The sequence below is a fragment of the Haliotis rufescens genome, unplaced genomic scaffold (assembly GCF_023055435.1).
Source record: "Haliotis rufescens isolate VD_foot unplaced genomic scaffold, xgHalRufe1.0.p SCAF_15, whole genome shotgun sequence".
NCBI classification, from domain to species: Eukaryota; Metazoa; Mollusca; class Gastropoda; order Lepetellida; family Haliotidae; genus Haliotis; species Haliotis rufescens.
Genome location: NW_025963835.1, coordinates 33157888 through 33181088, shown reverse-complemented (window position 1 = coordinate 33181088; position 23201 = coordinate 33157888). Strand labels below are relative to the sequence as shown.

At 42.7% G+C, this 23201-nt stretch overlaps 1 protein-coding gene across 6 annotated transcripts; it reads right to left on the bottom strand.

Moving 5' to 3' along the window:
• Positions 1-10554: 10554 nt before the first annotated feature.
• On the bottom strand, positions 10555-21535 carry LOC124132052. 6 transcript variants are annotated; one of them, XM_046495650.2, is made up of 2 exons: positions 21402-21535; positions 10555-12764 (listed from the first exon to the last, which is right to left on the bottom strand). In XM_046495650.2, exon 2 carries the CDS (start codon positions 12584-12586, stop codon positions 11162-11164), a length of 1425 nt encoding a protein of 474 aa, XP_046351606.2. In that variant the 5' UTR covers positions 12587-12764; positions 21402-21535; the 3' UTR covers positions 10555-11161. The 6 variants fall into 6 exon arrangements, with proteins under 6 accessions (XP_046351606.2, XP_046351605.2, XP_046351610.2 ...); XM_046495649.2 differs by lacking the exon at positions 21402-21535 and adding an exon at positions 16068-16202; XM_046495654.2 differs by lacking the exon at positions 21402-21535 and adding an exon at positions 15960-16047.
• Between the last annotated feature and the right edge of the window lie 1666 nt (positions 21536-23201).

Below are 23201 nucleotides of genomic sequence, written 5' to 3'. Positions count from 1 at the left end.
CACGCCAGAAACCTATGATTGTGGGTTCGAATCCCGGTTCGCCCCGATTATGTTTCTAGGTTTGTCAGCACCATACCCGTGCTCGTGGGAGGAAAGCCCGAAGTGATGCAGGTCTCGGACGTTTACCACTTCGGGTACGGGTATGGTGCTGACAAACCTAGAAACATAATCGGGGCGAACCGAGATTCGAACCCACGATCATAGGTCTCTGGCGTGCCCAAGGGACGCAACTCTGCACAGCGAATTGCGGCGCCTTAGACGACTGGGCCACCCGTGCCCCCCGTTATTCAATGATGTGACACAGCTACATAGTAATGGTGATTTGGGGCTGCAGTCGTTGCAGAGACTGTCCCACAGCCAAGTCCTCTAATTCAAAGCACACTTGACCCTGAAGCGAATCATTGCCAGACTGCCACGCTACGTTTGGGGTACCTGTTGTTCAACCACACGAGTCCATCCATGTGGCCACAGCACGTCTTTCCGTGATGTGATACAGCTACACAGTAATGGTGATACTTGGGCTTCAGTCGTTGGTCTGGAGACTGTCCAAGAGCCAAGTCCTCTAACTCAAGGCCAACTTGACCCTGAAGGGAAACACTGTCAGACTGCCACGCATCCTGTAACAATACCTACCTGCTGTATCCCGCGTCTCGTCCACATTGACATGCTCTCAGTGGCCATCCAGCCATTCTCTAACTTTAATGGGGTGCGGTCGGGTAACCTAGTAGTTAAAGCGTTCGCTCGTCACGCCAAAGACCTGGGTTCAATTTCCGACATGGGTACAATGTGTGAAGCCCATTTCTGGTGTCCCCCGACGTTTAATTGCTGGAATATTGCTAAAAGCGGCGTAAAACCATACTCACTTACTCACTCACTCACTAACTTTAATGAAAGGTGGCTGCCGTTCAAGAACAAATCGCTGAGACAGCGGTCTATATCTGACAAAGAATGAAAAACATGTCCAATAACATAGGACACCTTGTTTACTTCCGGTTACACTTCGTTCATGATCTATTAATCATTCCGACAACGACATGACCTGCGCTGTGATGGATCGGTTATGGCAAAGTATACACGTGCATGGGCGACTGCACCACCAACACAGATGCTTAGAAACATGATGAAGCTACAGATCTGTTTATCGAGGCTCCATGCATAGATACAAACAAGGTAAATGAGTGAGTGAGTGAGTTGGGTTTAACGCCGATTTTAACAGTATTCCAGTTATATCACGGCGTGTCAGCTTAATGTGGGAGGAAAGCCCATAGTGATGCAGGTCTCAAACGTTTACCACTTTGGTGAAACCCACGAGCACGGGCATGGTGCTGACAAACCTAGCAACATAATCGGGGCTAACCGGGATTCGAACCCACAATAATAGGTTTCTGGCGTGCCCAAGGGACGCAACTCTGCACAGCGAATCGCGGCGCCTAAGACGACTGGGCCACCCGTACCCCCACAAGGGAAATGAAAAACAAAGGCACTACCATTACAATCCAACACAAATACCTGCAACAACCACGTTTCATTGCAAACATGGTATAGAAAACAGCATTGAGCACTATCAGGATAAAATCAATAACCACCAGACCAATAGTAAAATAGATGGTGAACTCAGGTCTGAAAAACAGAATTGATAAATTAACTATGCTGTAAATACTTATTATCAAGAACATGGACATGATAACCTTATTGAGGATAGGCAATGTCTTCCTAGCCGCCAGGGTAGAGTTAGACACGTTTGGCGAAACAAATTCTTGATCAAGCAGAGCCTCTAGAAGGGATTCTGGTGCATCCATGTCACTGTTAACATTGTCAGTGGTACTGGGGCATTCCCAAAGTAAATCCACGTATGTCTTCTCCCACCAATGTACGAAGTTGATACGAGGCTTCTTGTCCGGTGGATTGTGTATTCGTGCAGGACGATTGTGTATTCGTCCTCCCGTGTCAACGAATTTCTGAAAAACCCATGCAGCCACCCCCGCTTCATTGAACATTTCGCCACTTAGCTCTTTTGGGGCCTCAGAAACACATTTTCTCATGGAAGCTGTCCATCCGGGTCTCATGTGTACTTTTGGAAAACATACCGGTAAACGCTTTCTAGAATTCACGGGTAATACATATAGAATATTTGCCTTTTTTGTTAAAGTAGCAAAATATAAGGCATTGAACAGTTCATAGGTGTGGGGACCACTCTTTGTCCAGTCATCCCACAGAACAACGATCCACCTTGCAGTAGACATTAACCGGGCCCTTTCCTGTGTTTCTAGACTCCCGTCGCGGCCATCTTTGCTGAAGAATACACAGTTGAGATTTGACTTGGACAGCTCCGTGATGATGTGTTCTGCATTTTCTGATGCAGTATCGTTCTCCTCGTTGAAAATAATGTACACACTCTCTCGGGCATCATTGCTCTGGATGCCACCTTCAGCCATTGACCACGGTATTTAGTGGGGACTCACAAAACACAAATCTTCCTTCAACATTGCAGCGAACAACAGTGTTGCGCAATATGACACCGTAATGTCATTGACGACACTCAAAGCAACGGAACAATAGTCAGTTTCACATGCATGACTGCAGTATTGATCTTGGGCTATCGCCGCCTCCGTGGTCTTGTGGTAGAGCGTCCGCCCGGAGAGCGGAAGGTCCGGGGTTCGATCCCCGGCCGCGTCATACCAAAAGACGTTAAAAGATGGTACTTGTTGTTACCCTGTCTGGCGCTCGACATTAAGGGGCTAAAACAAGGACTGGTCGGCTCGGAGTCAGTATACTGTGTCTGAGTGGGGTACTCATGTTAAACTGCGGCATGGTATCTCAGTGAGCTAGCACTATAAATCGGCATCAGTCCGGACTAGTACAAGCAGCCACACACACGTGCATGCACGTCGCTATATAAGTGCAATAATCTTGGACGCGACGTTAAACCCAATTTCACCTCACCTCTTGGGCTATCACATGACAAAAAGCCAGATTTTACACCTTTGAAACAAACGCAAATGAAGTAGAAAATGCAAGAAGAAAATGCATTGACCGGATTTGCGTATGATTCTCGATATGAACTTACGTTTATTTCATTTGAAGCTACACCTCTGAAACACAAGACCATCGTTTATTGTCGTATGCACAAGGATCATTGTCACGAATGCTAGAGCCGGATTTTCAGACATTTGCAAGAATGCATCCCCAAGTTGATACCCCAGGCAATAAACTATACATCATCGGGATCCATGAAGGCATACAACAAGGAGGTAACATTGCTATTATTCCCTAGGTGTCACACGGCACAATAATGTATTCCCTAGTTGTCACACGGTACAATCACTTATTCAATAGGTGTCACACGGTACGATCATTTATTCAATAGGTGTCACGCGGTACAATAATTTATTCCATAGATGTCACACAGTACAATAAATTATTCAATAGGTGTCACACGGTACAATAATTCATTCCATAGGTGTCACACGGTATAATCATTTATTCCATAGGTGTAACACGTTCCAATCATTTGTTCCTTAGGTGTCACACGGTACAATAAATTATTCCATAGGTGTCACACGTTCAAATTATTTATTCCAAAGGTGTCACAGGGTACAATCATTTATTCCTTAGGTGTCGCATGGTACAATCATTTATTCAATAGGTGTCACACTGTACAATAATTTATTCAATAGGTGTCACACGGTGCAATAATTCATTCCATAGGTGTCACACGGTATAATCATTTATTCCATAGGTGTCACACGTTCCAATCATTTGTTCCATAGGTGTCACACGGTACAATAAATTATTCCATAGGTGTCACACGTTCAAATTATTTATTCAATAGGTGTCACACGGTACAATCATTTATTCCTTAGGTGTCACACGGTACAATCATTTATTCAATAGGTGTCACACGGTACAATCTTTTATTCCATAGGTGTCACAGGGTATAATCATTTATTCCATAGGTGTCACACGGTTCAATCATTTATTCAATAGGTGTCACACGGTACAATCATTTATTCCATAGGTGTCACACGGTACAATCATTTATTCCCCAGGTGTCACACGGTACAATCATTTATGCCCTAGGTGTCTCTCGGTACAATAATTTATTCCATAGGTGTCACACGGAAAAACCATTTATTCCCTAGGTGTCACACGGTACAATCATTTATTCCCTTGGTGTCACACGGTACAATCATTTATTCCCTAGGTGTCACACGGTACAATCATTTATTCCATAGGTGTCACACGGTACAACCAATGTACATTTATGTTATCAAAAACCCTGATGTCAGTGGATAAAAACGACATCCGTTGCGGTCATATGCGGATAGAGATGCAAATATCAAAGGTCAAGTAGAGACTACTATCAGATTCAGATTCAGATTCTTAATTCTCCATAGACCACCGACGGTTTTATAAACAAACATGGCGTCGCCCTTGACATTCGGGAATCGAGTCAGAATTAACCATCGGCAATCTGGATAAACTACAGAGATAATTATCAAAAGAACAGTCTAATATATTTATAATCAGTGTCTTGTGACGTAACTAAGGCATTTTAAACGTTTTGGCAACTTTGGAAATATATATTTCCAAACAATTTTGCGAGGGCACTAGGCCTAGCCAAGCGGGATCAGTAGCCATATCTGTGCTTGTAGATCCCTGCGGCTTGAAACCTTTTCCACAAATTAAAATAGTTGGATTTGGCCAAAATATGTTTAAATTGTTACCTTGTTTCGTTTTGTCGCTGTGTGTACATCTGATTGCACTTCTTAACGTTATGACAGGACAGGCCGACATCAACAACGTCTGAACGTGGCCATGACGTCTCATAGACTAGGGTTAGAGTAGCTTCCCTTTGACAAAGGGCAGTTACTCTAGCGGACAGACCGATGGATTGCCGCGAAATGCAAGTAAAAACAATTGTTGTTTTGCGTATATGTTGCTTCGCGACTGTATAAGAAACAGATTTCAGTTGGAACTATATTGGCTACTGTCACAGTCCGACTGACACATCACTTATACCCTGTGACGTAATATATATAAATCTCGCAATGTTTAGGTAATGTTTGTGAGAGAGGCAAAGCGACTTTCAAGCACAGAATTAAAGAATGACATCATATGATAAAGAGGTTATCACGCTTGTGTTTCGGGATGGTAAACATCCTGTATTAGGAATAGACACTATGTATTAATACGTTTATTCCTAATGCGGGATATTAACCATCCCAAAACACACTCGCGTGAAATCCTCCTCCTCCTCTCTCTCTCTCTCTCTCTATATATATATATAGAGAGAGAGAGAGAGAGAGAGAGAGAGAGAGAGAGAGAGACATACATATATTAATTCTATACATCAAAGTCGTCACGATATGGCTGAAATATGTGACGTTAGATTTTAACTCACTCACTCACTCATTTATACATCAAAGTCATCATATCGCCGGTATTCGAAGTAATCGTGTAATAAGTTACTATTCGAGTAGTTGTCATACTCTACTCCTGCTCGAAAACCCGGTCAGGGCGAATATAGCTCATATCTCGTGATGTTTTTTCCGTCAAAATTTACCGAAACGTGTATCTGTGATTCTTGAAAAACTGACAGCAGCATATTTGAATAAAGAAAACGGTCTCCGTCCATGCTTAAATGAAACAAGTTTACAGGAGGAGTTTTCTCTTTCCGTAAGATCATTGCATGTCAGAAATATTGTTGCCCCCGTCAGCGATGTGAACTTAGTTCACTTCAGTTTAGTTTAGACACTAGCGACTGTCATTGACCTGGATCAATGTAAGCCCGCGAAAAAGTACTACAGTTAGCCGACCAGGTTTGTTTGATTGGCCTGATGCAAATACATATGTCTACCGCGCAGTGTGAACAAAGGGGGATAACTAATTTCATAATTATCATAAAACACACATTGAGGGAAGCATTCTTAAAATATACCCCACAGACTGAATCTGTTCAGTGAAACCTCGGACTGTCCTGTTTTTTTTGTGTTTTTTGTGTGTTTAACGCCACACTCGGATATATTCCAGCTATATGGCGGCGATCTGTAATTAATCAAGTCTTGACCAGACAATCGAGTGATTGATAACATGAGCATCAATCCACGCAACTGGGATACAATGACATGCATCAACCAAGTCAGCGAGCACCCGATCCCTAGTCGCATCTAATAAGCATAGTCGCCTTTTACAGCAAGCAAGGGTTGATGAAAACCTATTCTATCCTGGATATTCCCGTGGACTGTTCTGTGAACCAACATTTGCCTGAGGGCGTATCCAGCATTTTAAAAGGGAGGGCGCCAAAATATCAAGATCCTCTCTCAGTCAATTTTACTGCATACAATATACTACATTTGGTTTTCCAAAGGGGGGAGTGGTGGAACCCCGTGTTGTTCACTGTGAAGAAGAAAAGTTGACAGAATTTTAGGTAATTATGATGACAAAAACAATTGTTGTTAAAGTAATTTTTATTATGTTCTTTATTGGTTTTCTTACAAAAACATTGTTTTAAACAGTTTACACTCTGAGGTGTATCTTTCTCAACCAAATTACTTTGGCTCATTAATGATCCTCTGTCCTCAATGAGAAAAATACTACTCAAAAGAAGTTAAGGATCACCTGATTCTTTCATATTACAATAGTTAATCTCTCACGCCATGACAGATTAACTTTACCAATATGAAAGAATCAGGTGACACTTAACTTCTTTTGAGTAGTATATCTGAACACCTGGTGTTGGGGAACTGCCCGACCACATGACTTCTTAGCACGGGAGCATGGGTGACCCTGATGTCTGAAACTCCGCAGTTCGATCTGCAGAGTTGCATCCCTTGGACATGCCAGGAACCTAAGATTGTGGGTTCGAATCCCGGTTGGGCCCAATTATGTTTCTAATCTTGTCAGCATCATACCCATGCTCCTTTGTTTCACCAAAGTGGTGAACATCTAATAACTGCTTTCCACCCACATTAAGGAACATGATATGACATAACTGGAACACTGTTCAAAGCGGTGTTAATCTCAACTCACTCACTTACCATGGAAATATTGCCAGTCATAAAGTATTGGGTGAAAGTGTTTTCAACAGTTTTTCAGTTATATATGTGCTTAACATGTGATGGGAGCTTGAAGGGAGGATTTCCGTACATAGTTACCACTTCATCCTGGTGTAAGTAAGGGATTTAACTCTTGTAGTATCTCAGCTCTTCCTAATGAACAGAAACATGTCTTGAATAAACATATAGTTTATTCCTCAACAGTTCTCACATTTCACAGTCGATTCAGTGTTCTCACACCACTGCTTACTTACTTACTTTGGAGATTTAACGTGCGCTTTCCGACTGATGCGTATTTCGCACACGGCCACCACTGCTGATTGACGTGCCCCACATATAGTAGAGCGAGCTATACTCTCAAACCACTGAGTCTGCACCAGATAGTCTTGAACCAATAGCTCTTACACGATACATTGCAACTCACAATGCCACCTTAGACCAGTATGCAGTCCTTAAAGAGGCATGGCTGTGGATTACTGCGCAACCAGAGAAAAGCATGGCCTACTGATCACAGCTATTCTTCAAATTGACAACCACTGTAGGCTTTAATAGCTATCCGATGCTTCTCAGCCAATAACAGCTGTGAAAATGTACAGAGAACAAAATAGGTTAAGCATCTTGAATATCTTTTGTGAAGACTGAGCACAGAATTTAATAAAAAATATCCCCCAAAATTTTTGTTTCAGTATATAAGAACACAGTATGCAATGGCAGTGCAACAAAATGAGCATTTCCAAAAATAGCCTCAGAGACCAAGTAGCTTTCATGGCCAAAGTGTTCAAATGTTTGGTACCGCCTCCGTGGTCTCGTGGTAGACGTCCACCCGCAGACCGGAAGGTTAAAAAATGGTACTTGTTGTTACCCTGTCTGGGGCTCAGCATTAAGGGGCTAAAACAAGGACTGGTGGGCTTGAAGTCAGTATACTGTGTCTGAGAGGGGTATCCATGTTAAACAGCGGCATGGTATCTCAGTGGGCTAGCACAATAAATTGGTACTAGCAGCCACACACCCACACACACACATGTGCATGCACGTGACTATATAAGTGCAATAATCTTGGACACGACGTTAAACCCCATTCCGCCTCACCTCACCCAAAAATATTCATGGATCCCTAATGTTTTTGGTTCAGTATATAAGAACACATAGGGTGCAATAGCATTGCGATAAAATGAGTATTTCCAAAACTAGCCTCAGAGACCAAGTATCTCTCAGGGCCCAAGAGTTCCAATGTTTGGTGTGTACAAGACAGTTGGCATCAGGGGCGGAATGGTATGCTTCAGCCAATATGGTTCCCATACATATATACTTTTCAAAAGAAGTTAAAGAACACCTGATGCTTTCATATAACTTACTGTAGTTGATCTGCCAAGCTACTGTTAGGATTAGGAAAGTGAGTGAGTCGGGTTTAACACCGCTTTGAACAGTATTCTAGTTATATCACGGTGTGTCAGCTAATGCTGGAGGAAAGCCCAAAGTGATGCAGGTCTCAGACATTTACCACTCAGGTGAAACCCACGAGCATGGGTGTGGCGCTGACAAACCTAGATACATAATCAGGGTGGTATCAGGAAAGAATCAGGTGTACTCTAACTTCTTTAGAGCAGTATCAGAGCTCCAGATAACTTTTTGAGCAATTGAGTTTTTACTCGAAGGTTTCTATTTTAATTGGGTCATTACATTTTTCATTGGGTAACCAATATTTTTTCACTCATCTATTCATCACTCTATTGGGTTTTTCCCCAAATTTGTGAATATTTTAAGATTTAAAAAAAATGAAAATAACGTTTTAGATGTATATAATGGTTCTAAATATTGGATTGACTCGGAAAGTAAATTAGCTCGTATTTGTGTTTCAGAAATTAGCTCTGTGTGCACATGCTGAAAAAGCTTCATTGGGTATTTTTGTGTGCTGTTTTTAAACTATTGAGTTTTCCATTTAATGCATGTGTTTCTGTACGCAAGTTAATTGAAAGTAATTGACTATGACAGTCCAAGTTGACAGATCTTTACTTTACTGTGATACTCAGCATTCACACAGTCTTCGGGGCCTTTTTGTTTCTGAGATGAATATCTTAACAATCAATTTCCAAAAATTGATTCTTTGAACAAACTTGAGCCATCATTAAAATCAGGAACTTTAACGATATCATTTAAAACAAATCCATGCATATTTCCTCAAGTGGCATCACCTGAGAGACATGCCTCTATCACAATGCCGTGCAGTATCAATGTGACCAGGACAATGACCCTAACAGTAAATAAATAGTTTCATTAATTTCTTCAGAACTATATCACCTTCATAAATGGCTACATAATCTGTGACCAGCTCCAAAATAATATCATACGAACGAGCTCAAATATATATGTATCTATACCAAAAGAAAAAAAATTCTATTAATTTTTAGTACAGGACATATATTGTCATCAGTACTGTTGAATACATTGAGTGGTCGGGGGACAAGCTGACAAAGAGAGCGACTATTGTATTACCAGTGATTTAGGTTTGTTTGTTTGTTTGTTGTTTAACGCCACTCTCATCAATATTCCAGCCATATGACTACGGTTTGTGAATAATCGAGGATCAGACAATCCAGTGATTGACGTCATGCACATCGATCCAAGCAATTGGGATACGATGACATGCATGAACCAAGTCAGCGAGCCTGACCACCCGATCCCCTTAGTCACCTCTTCTGGCAAGAAAGAACTTGGTGAGGTGCCCCACCAGTCGGGACGGAGTGAGTGAGTGTGTGAGTTGGGTTTGATTCTGCTCGGAACATATTGTAAGTCACAACACAGCACATCATGAGAGTCAAACAGGGTTTCAGTCAACCATCGATGGCTCCTCCCGCGAGGATTGTTTCTTGTGTTATTAGTATCATTACATGCTGTTTGGGTAACACAACTTGTGTCGTATTTTGTTGGAAAACCAACTGAGAAAAAGTTAGACCTGAGTGAACCACTGGCTCAGAAACCTGGTAACACAGTCTGTAGCCAGCCAATGACAGCACACACACCGCTGGAGCTACTGGGGACCATCACACTATTATAATGCATTATTCATGTTAAATGGCCACATTTTTTTATTTCTTGGTTTACAGATTTCACTGTAAAAAAGTAAAAATATAAGTAAAAAATAAAATAAAAATGAATTTTTTTTTTTTTTTTTAAATGCCTAATATAAATAGTAAAAAAACCCCACACAACTTAACTAGATGAAAAAAGAAAAGAAACGAAAAAGTCATATCAGATTATATACTCACCAACAAAAGAAACTAATACCTTACAGGTTGGTTATAATATGAAGACTTACTCATATTCAAGAGATATTAGTGAACATACTGGTATGTTGTGTGACTTGACCGATGCTCATGTATGCATCACATGTGACTTAGATCCATGACTCGAGATGCACCATTTGTCTCGTGCAGGATTAGTGTGCAAAGTTTGGAAATCATGTGCAGCATATAGTGATAAGAATAAAGACACTCTGTGGTAACACTTGACTGATTGTTAGTTTTGTCATTAAGTGCTACACACTGGAAACATCTCTTCTTAACGTACATACTTCTCTATATGTTTCAATGGTCCGCGTTTCTTTTGGCGGTGAGTATAGTATGTGTGACGAACACTGAAGTTAGCATCAAGTGGAATATTTTTTAGATGTTATTTTCAGATATAATAAAAGAGTTAATGTATCCATAAACCAAGAGAAAAAAGTATGGCCATATATTTGTGAGGTGAAGGAGTGACCTTCATAATTTATCATCCAATACTGGCTCCCACAGGAGATATCGCTTTCTTTTGTTACGTATTTCAATTTAAGAATGATACTGGATGATAAATAAAATCTCATCCTTGTGTCATTTGATAGCCTCAGAGTTTTTCCACTGTTATCAACTTGTGTTGATATATTTGATATCAAAAGACACAAGGGTGAAATTCTCTATGTAGCAATATCAACTTTAAATCAAGAAAAATATTTTTTTTAACCTCAAATTTATCATAATGCAAGCATGATCTAACACACACTTCAAGCATGCAAGATTGCATAGTAAATCCGTTCAATTACAAATCGTACAACAGTTGAATAATCCTTGTTACGGAATGTTCGTATGGTGCCCTGAACACTGATGAACCATCTGCCGTCCCTCCATGTCGCGCTGAGTGTCACACGATCGATATTCAAGATGCAGCTTGATCGTGGTGGGACTCAACTTGCCGTCTACCTGAAGCGGACTGTGAACATTGTCAGCTTTGATCCGAGCCATTTCCTCATCATCTGTCACAAACGAAACTTTAAATCGCGGGACTTTGGACGACTTGGGGCTGATTCTGCCACCATCATGTCTCACGGGACTGTTGTCAAGGTGACGAACAGGACTGTTGTCAAGGCGACGAACAGGACTCCTCTCAATTTGTTGCACAGTTGGACTCCTGTTTGTAGTGTGTCTATTGGGGCTCTTGTCGTAGTGACGCTTTATTCCATTCGCTGTGGCAACTTTAGAAACAGTAAACACATCACCATTTTCATTGAGACCACGTTTCTGAACACAATCGGTGCTTTCTACCACATCCTCTAATCCACTTTCCCCATGGCCGTATTTACGTTTGAGCTTCGGGCTCGTGCTCTTGGAACGGTGGCTTGATCGCAAGCTGCGTACGCCACTCCTCTGATCGGTGTCTTTAGGTTTTTCGTCCAGGAGTTCCACTTGAACCTCCACATCTTTCATCTGGGACATCCGCTGCATTAAGGCGCGGTAGGAGTTGACGCTGTCATTGTTGTGGCTGTTTAGATGTTGCAGCATTAGAGACCTGTACGAGGTCACCGTGTCATACGGCTGGTTCTGGAGTGATCGAAACGAGGTCACAGTGTCGTTGTTATTTCTTTTCAAGAAAGACATATATGAGCTATAGGTGTCGTAGGGTGTCGATAGGTTGGAACGGAAGTCCACGTCATGGTACTCCTCATCGCCTTCTTGTAATATGATAAAACTTCGGTCATCCTCCATAGAATCTCGGTCACTCTCCTTCAAACTTTCCCGAAACCATGTACATCCCTTGAGACAGAGACCGATGAGGAAAGCAAGCATGGCCAGTATTGGCAGGATGGTCAGATTAACCATGGACTTCTTGTCCGGGGGTTTCGGAAGCCAGGATATTATATCGTATGTCTTTGATGCAGAGACGTCGCCTAGAGATACTGTTCTGCTCTCCTCTTGCCTCTTGTCTTGTTTTTGAATAATCATATCTCTATGATGGTTCTTATTACTTGTTTCCATGGTGACAGGAAAAAACATATTATCAGGTTCACTGATATTCATAGTTATATTTGTATCGCCAGTTCCGTGAGAACTAGTTTTGTCCCCATAATTAGGGTGCTCCTGTAGGGTTCCAAGAGTTGAATCATTCCCAGGAAGTCTTGGAGTCACAGAGTCTACTGCACTGGCGCCAGGAATGGTAACGGCACACAGCAACAACAACCACTGCATGTGTTTCAACAACGCCTGGCTCGGCATCTTCATCCAAATCACTCAGTTATTCTTTTCCAAGATTCACACCGGTATGCACAACTGAGAGAGGTAGAGTTGAGGAATATGTTCCTTCACAAAAAACATTGTCGTTATTTCTGTTCGAAGGGCTCATCCGGCAGGAGCTTGTTAGTGTGGGAGACATCTGTGTCAGTCTGTTTGCGAGATGGATCTGTAAAAATAGGATACTGTTTATTACAGACATCGGACAAGATGTGGCAGTGTTGATAACATACTTAACACTTGTACTTTGACATTTATTGATCTGAAGAAATCTTGTTTGTTCGTGACACTGGTCCATTGGAGAGTACCACAGGTACAGAGGCTCGTCTGTATTAGATGACATAAATCTGATAAAATGTGAGCTGATCTTGGTATTTTCTCTTACATGCTTCTGACTCATATAACAACAAACCATTCCAGGTCTCTGATTTGTTTGTTGTTTACGCTGCACTCAGCAATATGACGGTGGTCTGTAAATGATTAAGTCTGGACCAGACAATCCCGAGGTTGACATCAAGCGAATCATTCCATGCATTTGGGATATGATGACATGCATCAACCCAGTCAGCGAGCCTGACCACCTGATCCCGTTAGTCGCCTTTTACAGCAAGCATGGGTTGCTTAAGACCTATTCTACCCCGGATCTTCACGGGTCTGCAGGTCTCTGAACTTCTTAATTATAAGGAAAGGTGAAATGTGGTTTTAATGTTTTGTTAAAGGTTATTGCACTTATATTGTGACGTATGTATATGTGTGTGTGTGTGTGTGCGTGTGTGCGTGCGTGTGTCTGTGTTTCTCGTTAACACTATACTCAGCATAATGATGGCAGCCTGTGAATAATTGAGTCTGGACCAGACAATCCAGTGATCAATATAGCAGGCAATGATCCACACCAACAGTGTACAAAAACACTCAATCAACAGTCACTGAGCCGTACCACCCGATCCATTGGGTCGCCTCTTCCAACCAGCATAGGGTGGTCGGGTAGCTAGTGGTTAAAGCGTTCGCTCGTCACGCCGAAGACCCGGGTTCGAATCCCGACATGGGCACAATGTGTGAAGCCCATTTCCGGTGTCCCCCGCCGTGATATTGCTAAAAGTGGCGTAAAACCAAACTCACTCACTCACTCCAACCAGCATAGGTTACTGGGGACCTGCTCGTACCCTGAATGCCCACAGATGATTTCTTGTGTAGCTATGACACAGATGTAACAGCACTACAAGATGCTCACGTTGTTCACTAATTTGTCCAACACCTATCCAACCCTGGCATATGACACAAAGAATTTTAATTGAACACAGAACATTTTGTGATACCATTCTTGATATTCCAAGACAGTTAAACAGAGAGGAAGAGGAATCTGACTGTGTGAGTGAGTGAGTGAGTGAGTTTGGTTTAACGCCGCTTTTAACATTATTACAGTTATATCACGGCGTGTCAGCTTAAAGTGGGAGGAGAGCCCGAAGTGATGCAGGTCTCAAACGTTTACCACTTCGGTGAAACCCACGAGCAAGGGTATGGTGTTGACAAATCTTGAAACATAATTGGGGCGAACCGGGATTCGAACCCACAATCATAGGTTTCTGGCGTGCCCAAGGGACGCAACTCTGCGCAGCGAATCGTGGCGCCTAAGACGACTGGGCCACCCGTGCCCCCGAATCTGACTGTGAAAATAACACTAAATAAGTTGGGTTCAGAAGTGATACTATCTTTTTTACTCATGTTTTCTTTTGTTTAATATACTAAATATACTCTGTTGACAACGAGTTGGCAATGCACATGCTTTGCAAAATCCTGCAATAGACGGAACTCTGCATGACAGTTTACGAACCGGATTTCGATTTCGGTGCGTGATTTTGATTGGACTATGCATAGACTCATTAGTCCAGCCAATTGTAACTCCATAAGCCTAGCCTAGATCGGCAAGGGTGGAAACTGGACTTTTATAGTCAGTTAACTCTCTTGCCTCGGGAAGATGGCAATATCACGGCGGGGGACACCAGAAACAGGCTTCACATATTGTACCCATGTGAAGAATTGAACCCTGTCTTGACTTGAGTTTGACTCTTTTTCATTCAATCTCCAGGGTCTGGGAGACCACAGGACCATGTGACTAATATTATTATGACTGACGTGGTGAAGATACAGGTGGTATGATACTAAATCTGTACGTCACACGTGTGTCGTACAAGGTTGACCTTGTTTACTTCGTTTTGATTGGATAACCGTGACCTCTGTCACAACAGGACTACCTTTTTCATTCATAAAAAACGTCATTCATTTTGCCACTACAAGGCAGAACTGAAGCAATCTAGTGAGAGCGAGAGATATTTACAAACACTTTATTAAACCAAATAAGATAGTCACATGCATGAAATTCGGTTTGCATTCTATATAAGTTATGCATAGAACTTCTACAGACATCATATAATTGAGCTTTATCCATTTACAATGTATGACTACCGATCAATTGATCTGACTTCTGATTATGTGGCCCAAAATATCCCAAATGTGAACAATTACATTCCCTATCTCTAGCGTACAACGCTTTGAGTAGATCACGGTTGACTTTTCTTTGCATATTGTTAATGTGTATACACAGAAATGTCAACAATGCCCATATTTGGGCATACATCAATATTTATGCACAACCAGATTTTGCGACCGGTTTCAGTTTGGTCTGTCAACAAACGAAAGTTGTTATGAATTTACACTTAAATATGTATTTTATGTGGGTAATAAATAAAATACCACTCATTTGATACCATAGAAAGTTCACTCGTTTCGGAAAAATGGTATCTAATGACAATGAGTGTAGTATTCTCTATATAACAATAAAAAAAAACTCGCAAAAAACAAATGGGAACATGACTGGATCTACCTCATACAATATTCACCTCTGTTGTCCAATCATCTTAAGAAATGGAGATAAATTTGTCATTTGTGTTAAACAGAAGCATATTAATGTCCTTTGTCCTGGGGATATGCCCCCCTACCCCTCTCCTTCCGTCTGTAACTTTCCTCTTGTGGATGAGTGGGAGGGGGAAATACAATGTCCTCGAGGGGACATGACAATGGCAGTCATCACTCCGCGGGTCATCGTCGTGGGTCACAGTGACACTGTTGATTGCGTGTAAGGCACACCAACAAGATCACAACACGACTCTCTGCAGGACGATACAGGGAAAGTTAATAAATATCTGTCATGTCACATGCCTGCCTTTGTTTACATGAACTTAACATACCCGCGGTAAAATACACCCGTTTAAACCCCAACACCACCCCTCGGGGCGCCTCACAAGTAGAGAACACGCGCAATGTTAGTCTAAAAATAGCCGTTGTTCAACAGTTACTGGGCCCACACCAAGTCGTGTGAGAAGAAAGATTGCTGCAGCGACAAGTCGGTCAGAGACACTGCATTGCCACTCCATGACACTGCCTCTCTCTTGATACTAACAAGTCGTCTACTTACATAGGTTCAACCACGTGGCGCGTCTAGTTCTTTGTTTTGAGTCGTCACAGCGATCAGCACGACAGCTCCCGACAGCTCATGTGCGTGTCACGCTCCAACTCCCGCGACTTTGTCAACAGTTTCCGGGGTGCCTTGATGCCGTCAACGTGCGGGCTCTATACATAAGCAGTGTAGTGCTGTTTGTGATGTCAAACCCCAAGCAGAACCGACCCGCAATAGATGCCATTGATGGATAGTATACTATTTTTTATGATATGTTGGGTACGGTTGAAATGATTTACTGAGACAACATTTTTTAGTCAAAGGCTCAGTAAGTTTCTCAGTAAGTCTCCATTTTTACAAGTTTTGAGTAAATGATATTTTAAAATTTGAAGTGCTATATAATATTAACTAAAAAAACAATATGCATTTATTTCACATGAAACAGACAAATGCAAATTAGTTGATTGTGTTTTTTAAAGCAAAAATATTTATCCATCTTCTCATATACAGATAAATGTTATTTTTCTGGCTGAAATGCCGATGCGACGTTGAATTTTAACTCACTCAATCACTTTATATAACCTAGAGTTATAGGACATATGTTTTCAGATCCATACTGTTCTATCACAATTAGTAACTTCAACTGGCGTATTCTGATTATTCCTGATCAAAGTGTTCATCGAAAGGAGAGATGGCATACTTGAGACAGCTTGTAATGAAGTCATCACCTTTTAGTCAGTATTTCAGTGGACAGATCACAAAATTCACTCCCAATGTTCACATTCTACAGTTGATGAATGATGATCAAATGGTTCTATCTCCAAATGATTTGGAACTATGCGGTCCTCTCTCTTTGTTACATGATCAGATTCAAGAATGTGGCCGGACTCTGACATGGACAGTGAGTGAGTGAGTATGGTTTTACGCCGCTTTTAGCAATATTCCAGCAATATCACGGCGGGGGACACCAGAAATGGGCTTCACACAATGTACCCATGTCGGGAATCGAACCCGGGTCTCCGGCGTGACGAGCGAACGCTTTAACCACTGGGCTACCCGACCGCCCCTCTGACATGGACACTCACATGGACACTCACATGGACATAGAGCATTCTGGCTTTAAACTACTTGCCAGCACCAATGTACAACAGCGCCCATTTAGAAAGAAAATGCTAAAACATCATTTTTGGTCCCTTAATTCCCAGGCGACGAATTACGTCTTTGTTTTAGCTGTCATCCACTGCCGTGACCAACATTTCAAGGTGGGGTGAAATATATGGGGTTTAACGTCGCGTCCAAGATTATTACACATATATAGCGACGTGCATGCACGCATATGTGTGTGTGTGTGGCTGCTTGTACTAGACCGGACTAATGCCGATTTTATAGTCCTAGTCCACTGAGATACCACGCCGCAGTTTACCCAGACACAGTATACTGACCCCGAGCCGACCATCCTTGTTTTAGCTCCCAATGTAGAACGCCAGGAACATCAAATACCATCTTTTAACGTCTTTTCGTGTGACGCGGCCGGGGATCGAACCCCGGACCTTCCGCTCTCCGGGCGGACGCTCTGCCACTAGACCACGGAGGCGGTTACCAACATTTCAAATCATGGGGAGGACTTTAAGAGACAATGAAAATGGACAAAACATGCATATTCTATTATTTTCATGCAGGTCTTTTTCTTAAATTGCGACGGAAGGCAGACCAAAATCGCAACAATTAAAAATTAGGAAGGAGAGGGGTGTCTTTCCAGGCCATATACAAATGAATTATTTATGTATTGGAATCTATGAAAATGTGATTCTTGACCAAATATTTTCAGTATGTTTGTCAGTTCAGCCCATTTCTGGTGTTCCCGGCCGTGATAATGCTGTAATATTGCTAAAGACGGCTTTAAACCCTGAAGCATATCTAGTATAGGTATTCCAAAATGCAAAAAACTTTGTAAGGCTTAAACTAGAGCAAAGACGTTTTTTTCTTTCCTCCCGTCCCATGCCACATGAAAGAAACATCTGCAAATAAAAAACACTTACTGTGTAAGCCCATATGGCACATCAGAATTTGAGAAAACGTCTTTCAGAAATAATCTGGTTTGACGTTTCCCATACTAAGAGCTAGAGCAGCCCCGAACATAGATACATCACCGTAATTCAATGCAAGAAACTGTTTTCAAGGACAGGCCGGAAACAGAGCGTGTCTATTCCCACCCCGAATTATTCGCCTTCTCCACAAATATACCAAAGAGCAGTATATTGAATACGGGTAAGCTACGTTTGCCTTTTGTTTGGGGGTGGTGCGGTGACATGTTTATGTAGAACACGGCTTTGTGAAGGGACTTGGATTCTGTCCCTCATCTGGGTTTGTAACAAACAAGTTAATGATAGAAGGGGAGGAATTCTTTACATTTCAGAGTGTCACAACACACAGAAATATATACTCACCACCAAAAGAAACGCGGACCACAAACATCTAGAGAAGTATGTATACGTATGTTAAGGAGAGATATTTCCAATGTGTACCAATTAATGACAAAACTAACAATCAGTCAAGTGTTACCACATGGTCTTTATTCTTATCACGATATGCTGCACGTGATTTCAAAATTTACACATTTAATCGTGCACGAGACACATGGTGCATCTCGAGTCACAGATCTATGACGTCACATTTCATGAACGTCGGTTCATACAGCATACAAGTATGTTCGTTTGGGCATCGAACCAATCTAATATCTCTTGAATATGAGTATGTCTTTATATATTTACCAACAACGCTTTATATCTGACTCGGTTATTCCCGGAAAGAGTGAGTGAGTGAGTTGGTGGGTATTCGTGTGACTGAGTGAGTGGGTGAGTGTGTGGATGGGTGAGTGAGTGAGTGAGTTGGTGAGATTGATGTATCGCTGTGTATGCAGATCTGGCATACATTGTGACGATACGACCAGTGACACTGTCAAATATGGGCACTTAAAGAGCGAAGTCGATGATCGGGGAATCAAATAGTGAGTGAGTGAGTATGGTTTTACGCCGACTTTAGCAATATTCCAGCAATTTCACGGCGGGGTACACCAGAAATGGGCTTCACACATTGTACCAATGTCGGAAATCAAACCCGGGATTTCGGCGTGACGAGCGAACGCTTTAACCACTAGCTACTTGATCGCCCCTGGGAATGGAATACAGATTGGCCGTGATGATGCTTCTTGCATGGACTGTCGGCAACATATCCGTCCTCACAAACAGCTTTATGACTTATGTCTGTCTTCCAACATCAAGCTGACACATCGTGATATAACTCAGATATACTTCAAAGCGGCGTTAAACCGAATTCACTCACTCACACACTGTAACCGCCTGACCCCAGCCGGGGACCCTAGGGACGAGTCTGTCTCTCAGACCCTGGAGAATAAATAAAGAAACATACCCTACTCAAGTTTTGAATGATTTGGCAAGTCTAGATTGCGTCAGTTTAAAATTAAAACAACAAAGCGTTGTTCAGGGCTCCATTTGGATTTGATTTTATGTTTATATAAGGTAACTGTATTTCTGGGATTAAATGTTAACCACTCTGGGAGCTATGCAGTGGGTTCCGTTGCATCGTCGAAACTATCTCCCAGTCTGCGTATTCGTTTACCGTTTGATAAGCTCGTTTCTTTGCTGTCAGTCTGTTAAAGCGATCACTACCGTTATAACCTCAGATGTGAGGTGATACAATATACCAACACTGTGACTTGGAAGCCCCACACTTTCCGAGACAGGCGGTAATCAGTTTCCAGAGCGCAAAACAGAAACCTTCCAAACAACAGGAGGTTGGTGCTGAGGTCTTGTGTGTCAGACGAATAGGCGACTGGCATATCTCATGGTCGTCATAGAAACAGTAAAGGCGACATAACCAAGGTCTTCAGCAACCCATGCTTGCCGTAAGAGGCGACTGTTTGTCGAAGGAGGCGACGAACGGGATTGGGTAGTCAGATTCGCTGACTTGGTTGACGCATGTCTTCGTATCCCAATTGCGTGGATCGATGCTCGTGATGTCAATCACTGGATTGTCTGGTCCAGATTCGATAACTTACAGACCGCCGTCATCTAACTTGAATATTACTGAGTGCGGTGTTAAACAACAAACAAACCAACATCTAATGGAAAATTTGATTCGCATATCAGTTAAGGGGAAAGGGGTAGTGGTGTGTGTGTGTGTGTGTGTGTGTGTGTGTGTGTGTGTGTGTGTGTGAGTGAGTGTGAGTGTGTGAGTGTGAGGTGGGGTGGGGGTGCTGGAGGGTGCTGGCGTGTGTGTGTGTGTGGAGTGTGTGTGGCGTGTGGGGTGGAGTGTGTGTGTGTGGGTCGTTTGTGGAGTGTTAGTGTGTGTGGTGGAGTGTGGTGGGGGTGGTGGGGGGGGGGGGGGGGGGCTATTGGTGTGTGTTACAACAATTCTTGGACATGATTTGGAAAACTTACGTCACGATTATTTTCCTTCAAAAAAGGGTTGAGTGTGTGTGTGTGTGTGGGGGGGGGGGGGGGGGGGGGGGTTGTACGTGTGTGTGAGTTGGATGAGTTGTCCCTGCACCCCCCTGGATCCGCGTATGGACACACAGGCATTCGTACATGTTGGCTTTAATGGACGTTACAGATATACATAGTGATGGTACGGTTTGGGAAGTTTGACTTAAATCCTGCGACCCCCTAGAAAACATGCGCCTTCGTATTACACGGACCGTGTGTTGGTTGTTTCTGTTTTACTGTTTGTTGTGTTTGTGTTTGTTGAGCAGTCGTTCAGCTTCATCGAGTCTGGGCCCTACTAACCACCGTCGTGTACGAGGACATGCAATGTAACAATTCAACGAGTCCGACTACCGGGTTCAGTTTGGTCGCCTCTCACGACTAGCAGTACAGTGCTAGGGGCCTGTTCTAACCGAGTCAGTAGGTTTCATCCAAGGGCGGGTCCAGCATTTTTAAAAGGGAGGGGTCCAAAATATAATATATCACTCAGATAATTTTACTGCCTACAACATACATGGTGATATCAATCAGGTAACTCATGATAACGCTATGGTATAAACAAAATACATGCGCGGCAGTTTCACACACGACAATCACGACATCCGGTATAAGTCAAGCTAAAATAGTACAATTCGTTTCTCACACTTTACTTATAGACGTTCGATAGTCCTGACGCATCGCTCCCCAGTGAAACACGGGAACAGAAAAAAAGAAAGGCCTAGAGAAGAGATTGTGTGACCTGCATGGCCTCTAACTACGCTGGTGTCAACGTTATATCAATCCAGGTAATAAAAAGGATCGTGGAGTGAATAATTATATTATCAATGTACACAGTCCAGATGGATCTTACCTGATGGCGACACCAGCCAGCGTCGGACGAGGAGGACAGTCAACACGCACTTAACACTGGTAATGTCAATATCACATCGTACCTGCTCTGGACCAGCCTAACAGTCAGTGAACCTTAACGCTATCGTGTCACGCCTTAAAACTGGGACACCGTCTTTAATTCTAGCGTATATATGCGTCAACGTGATACATTGTCTTGTTGTGATAACATTGGCAGCTCTTGGTTGGTTGGTTGGTTGGTTGTTTTACGCCGCACTCAGCAATATTCCAGCCAAATGACGGCGGTCTGTAAATAATCGGGTCTGGACCAGACAATCCTGTGATTGACATAATGAGGCAGCTCTTGGTGGTGCACTTACGCATAAACATGGTGCGCGACATTGGACCGCTACTTCCGAGACGGATGCTCATCTAGGGTGAACGAAATGGTTCCTTTAAAGTCTGCTTCTGCATTGTCATTGGAGCACGTGTGGCCCAGTCGTCCAAGGCGTGGCAATTCGCTGTGCAGAGTTGCGCGCCAGAACCTTATTATCGTGTGTTCGAATCACAGATTCGCCCTGATTATGTTTCTATGTTTGTCATCACCATATTAACCTTGTGGGTTTCACCAAAGTGGTAAACGTCACTTTGATTCTCAGACTGTATACGATGTGTGAAGCCCATATCTGACGTCCCCGCCGCGATAATGACGGAATATTGCTAAAAGTCGCGTAAAACCATACTCTTAATTATATTCGTATTGTATCAAAATCGTGCAGTGATCTTGTAGTCAAAGTTATAACAAGAGTGTGCGTGTGCGTGTGCGTGTGCGTGTGCGTGTATGTGTGCGTGTGCATGTGTCATACAATTCTAGCCAGGCAGGTCCAGTGACGGGCTCAAATGATTTGAACACATCCTAGCCCTTGCCAGCCATTTTTCGATGAGGATTCACAAAATTTGTTTGTTGTTTTACGCCACACTTAGCAATATGCCAGGTCTGTAAATAATCGAGTCTGGACCAGACATTCTACTTATTGACATCATCGTTCTACGCAACTGGGATACGATGACATGCATGAACTAAGTCAGCGAGTCTGACCACCCGATCTCCTTAGTCACCTCTTACAAGCATGGGTTGCTGAAGACCTATTCTACCCCGGACCTTCACGGGGGACAAGCATGGGTTGCTGAGGACCTATTCTACCCCCGACCTTCACAGGGGCTGCGTGATGTTTCGATAGGTTTCAGTGCTGGCACAGCTCGGTGACACATGGGACATGCCATCGCAACTTATTGATGTGCTTGAATTGTTTACATGTGCCGTCTATGGAAGACCAAGAGTTCGCAAAGTTGACGATCTACGACTTCTAAGAATCAACGAGCTGTGCGCCCGCTATGATTAGTTGGTTTGTTTGTTGTTTAACGCCGTATTCCAGCTGTATGACGTCGGTCTGTAAATAATCGAGTCTGGACCAGACAATCCAGTGATTATCATCATGAAACACTTTGATTATTTGATGCTATAAATAATATTACACATTACTATCAGTGGCATCTGAAATCATTTGTAATAATACTATATGCCACTTTGATTACATTTGGTGTTATACCTGCATGTGTAGTTGTGTACCCGTCGTGTACTATGTAGGGTGTGTGCTCCGTGATACTTAGCCCGCGGCCTACCTCACTATGGTAGTTCCAATCCCCTATGGGACCAAACCCGTATGGGGGATCAACCAAACAAAGTACTAGAATCTGTACTTTACTAAGAAAGTGTTATCCCAAACATAACATTTGTTACATCCTTGAAGTATCCAGGCTA

Excerpts from the sequence above, each read along its gene's own strand:
- LOC124132052 (XM_046495650.2), bottom strand. The coding sequence starts at position 12,586 with ATGAAGATGCCGAGCCAGGCGTTGTTGAAACACATGCAGTGGTTGTTG.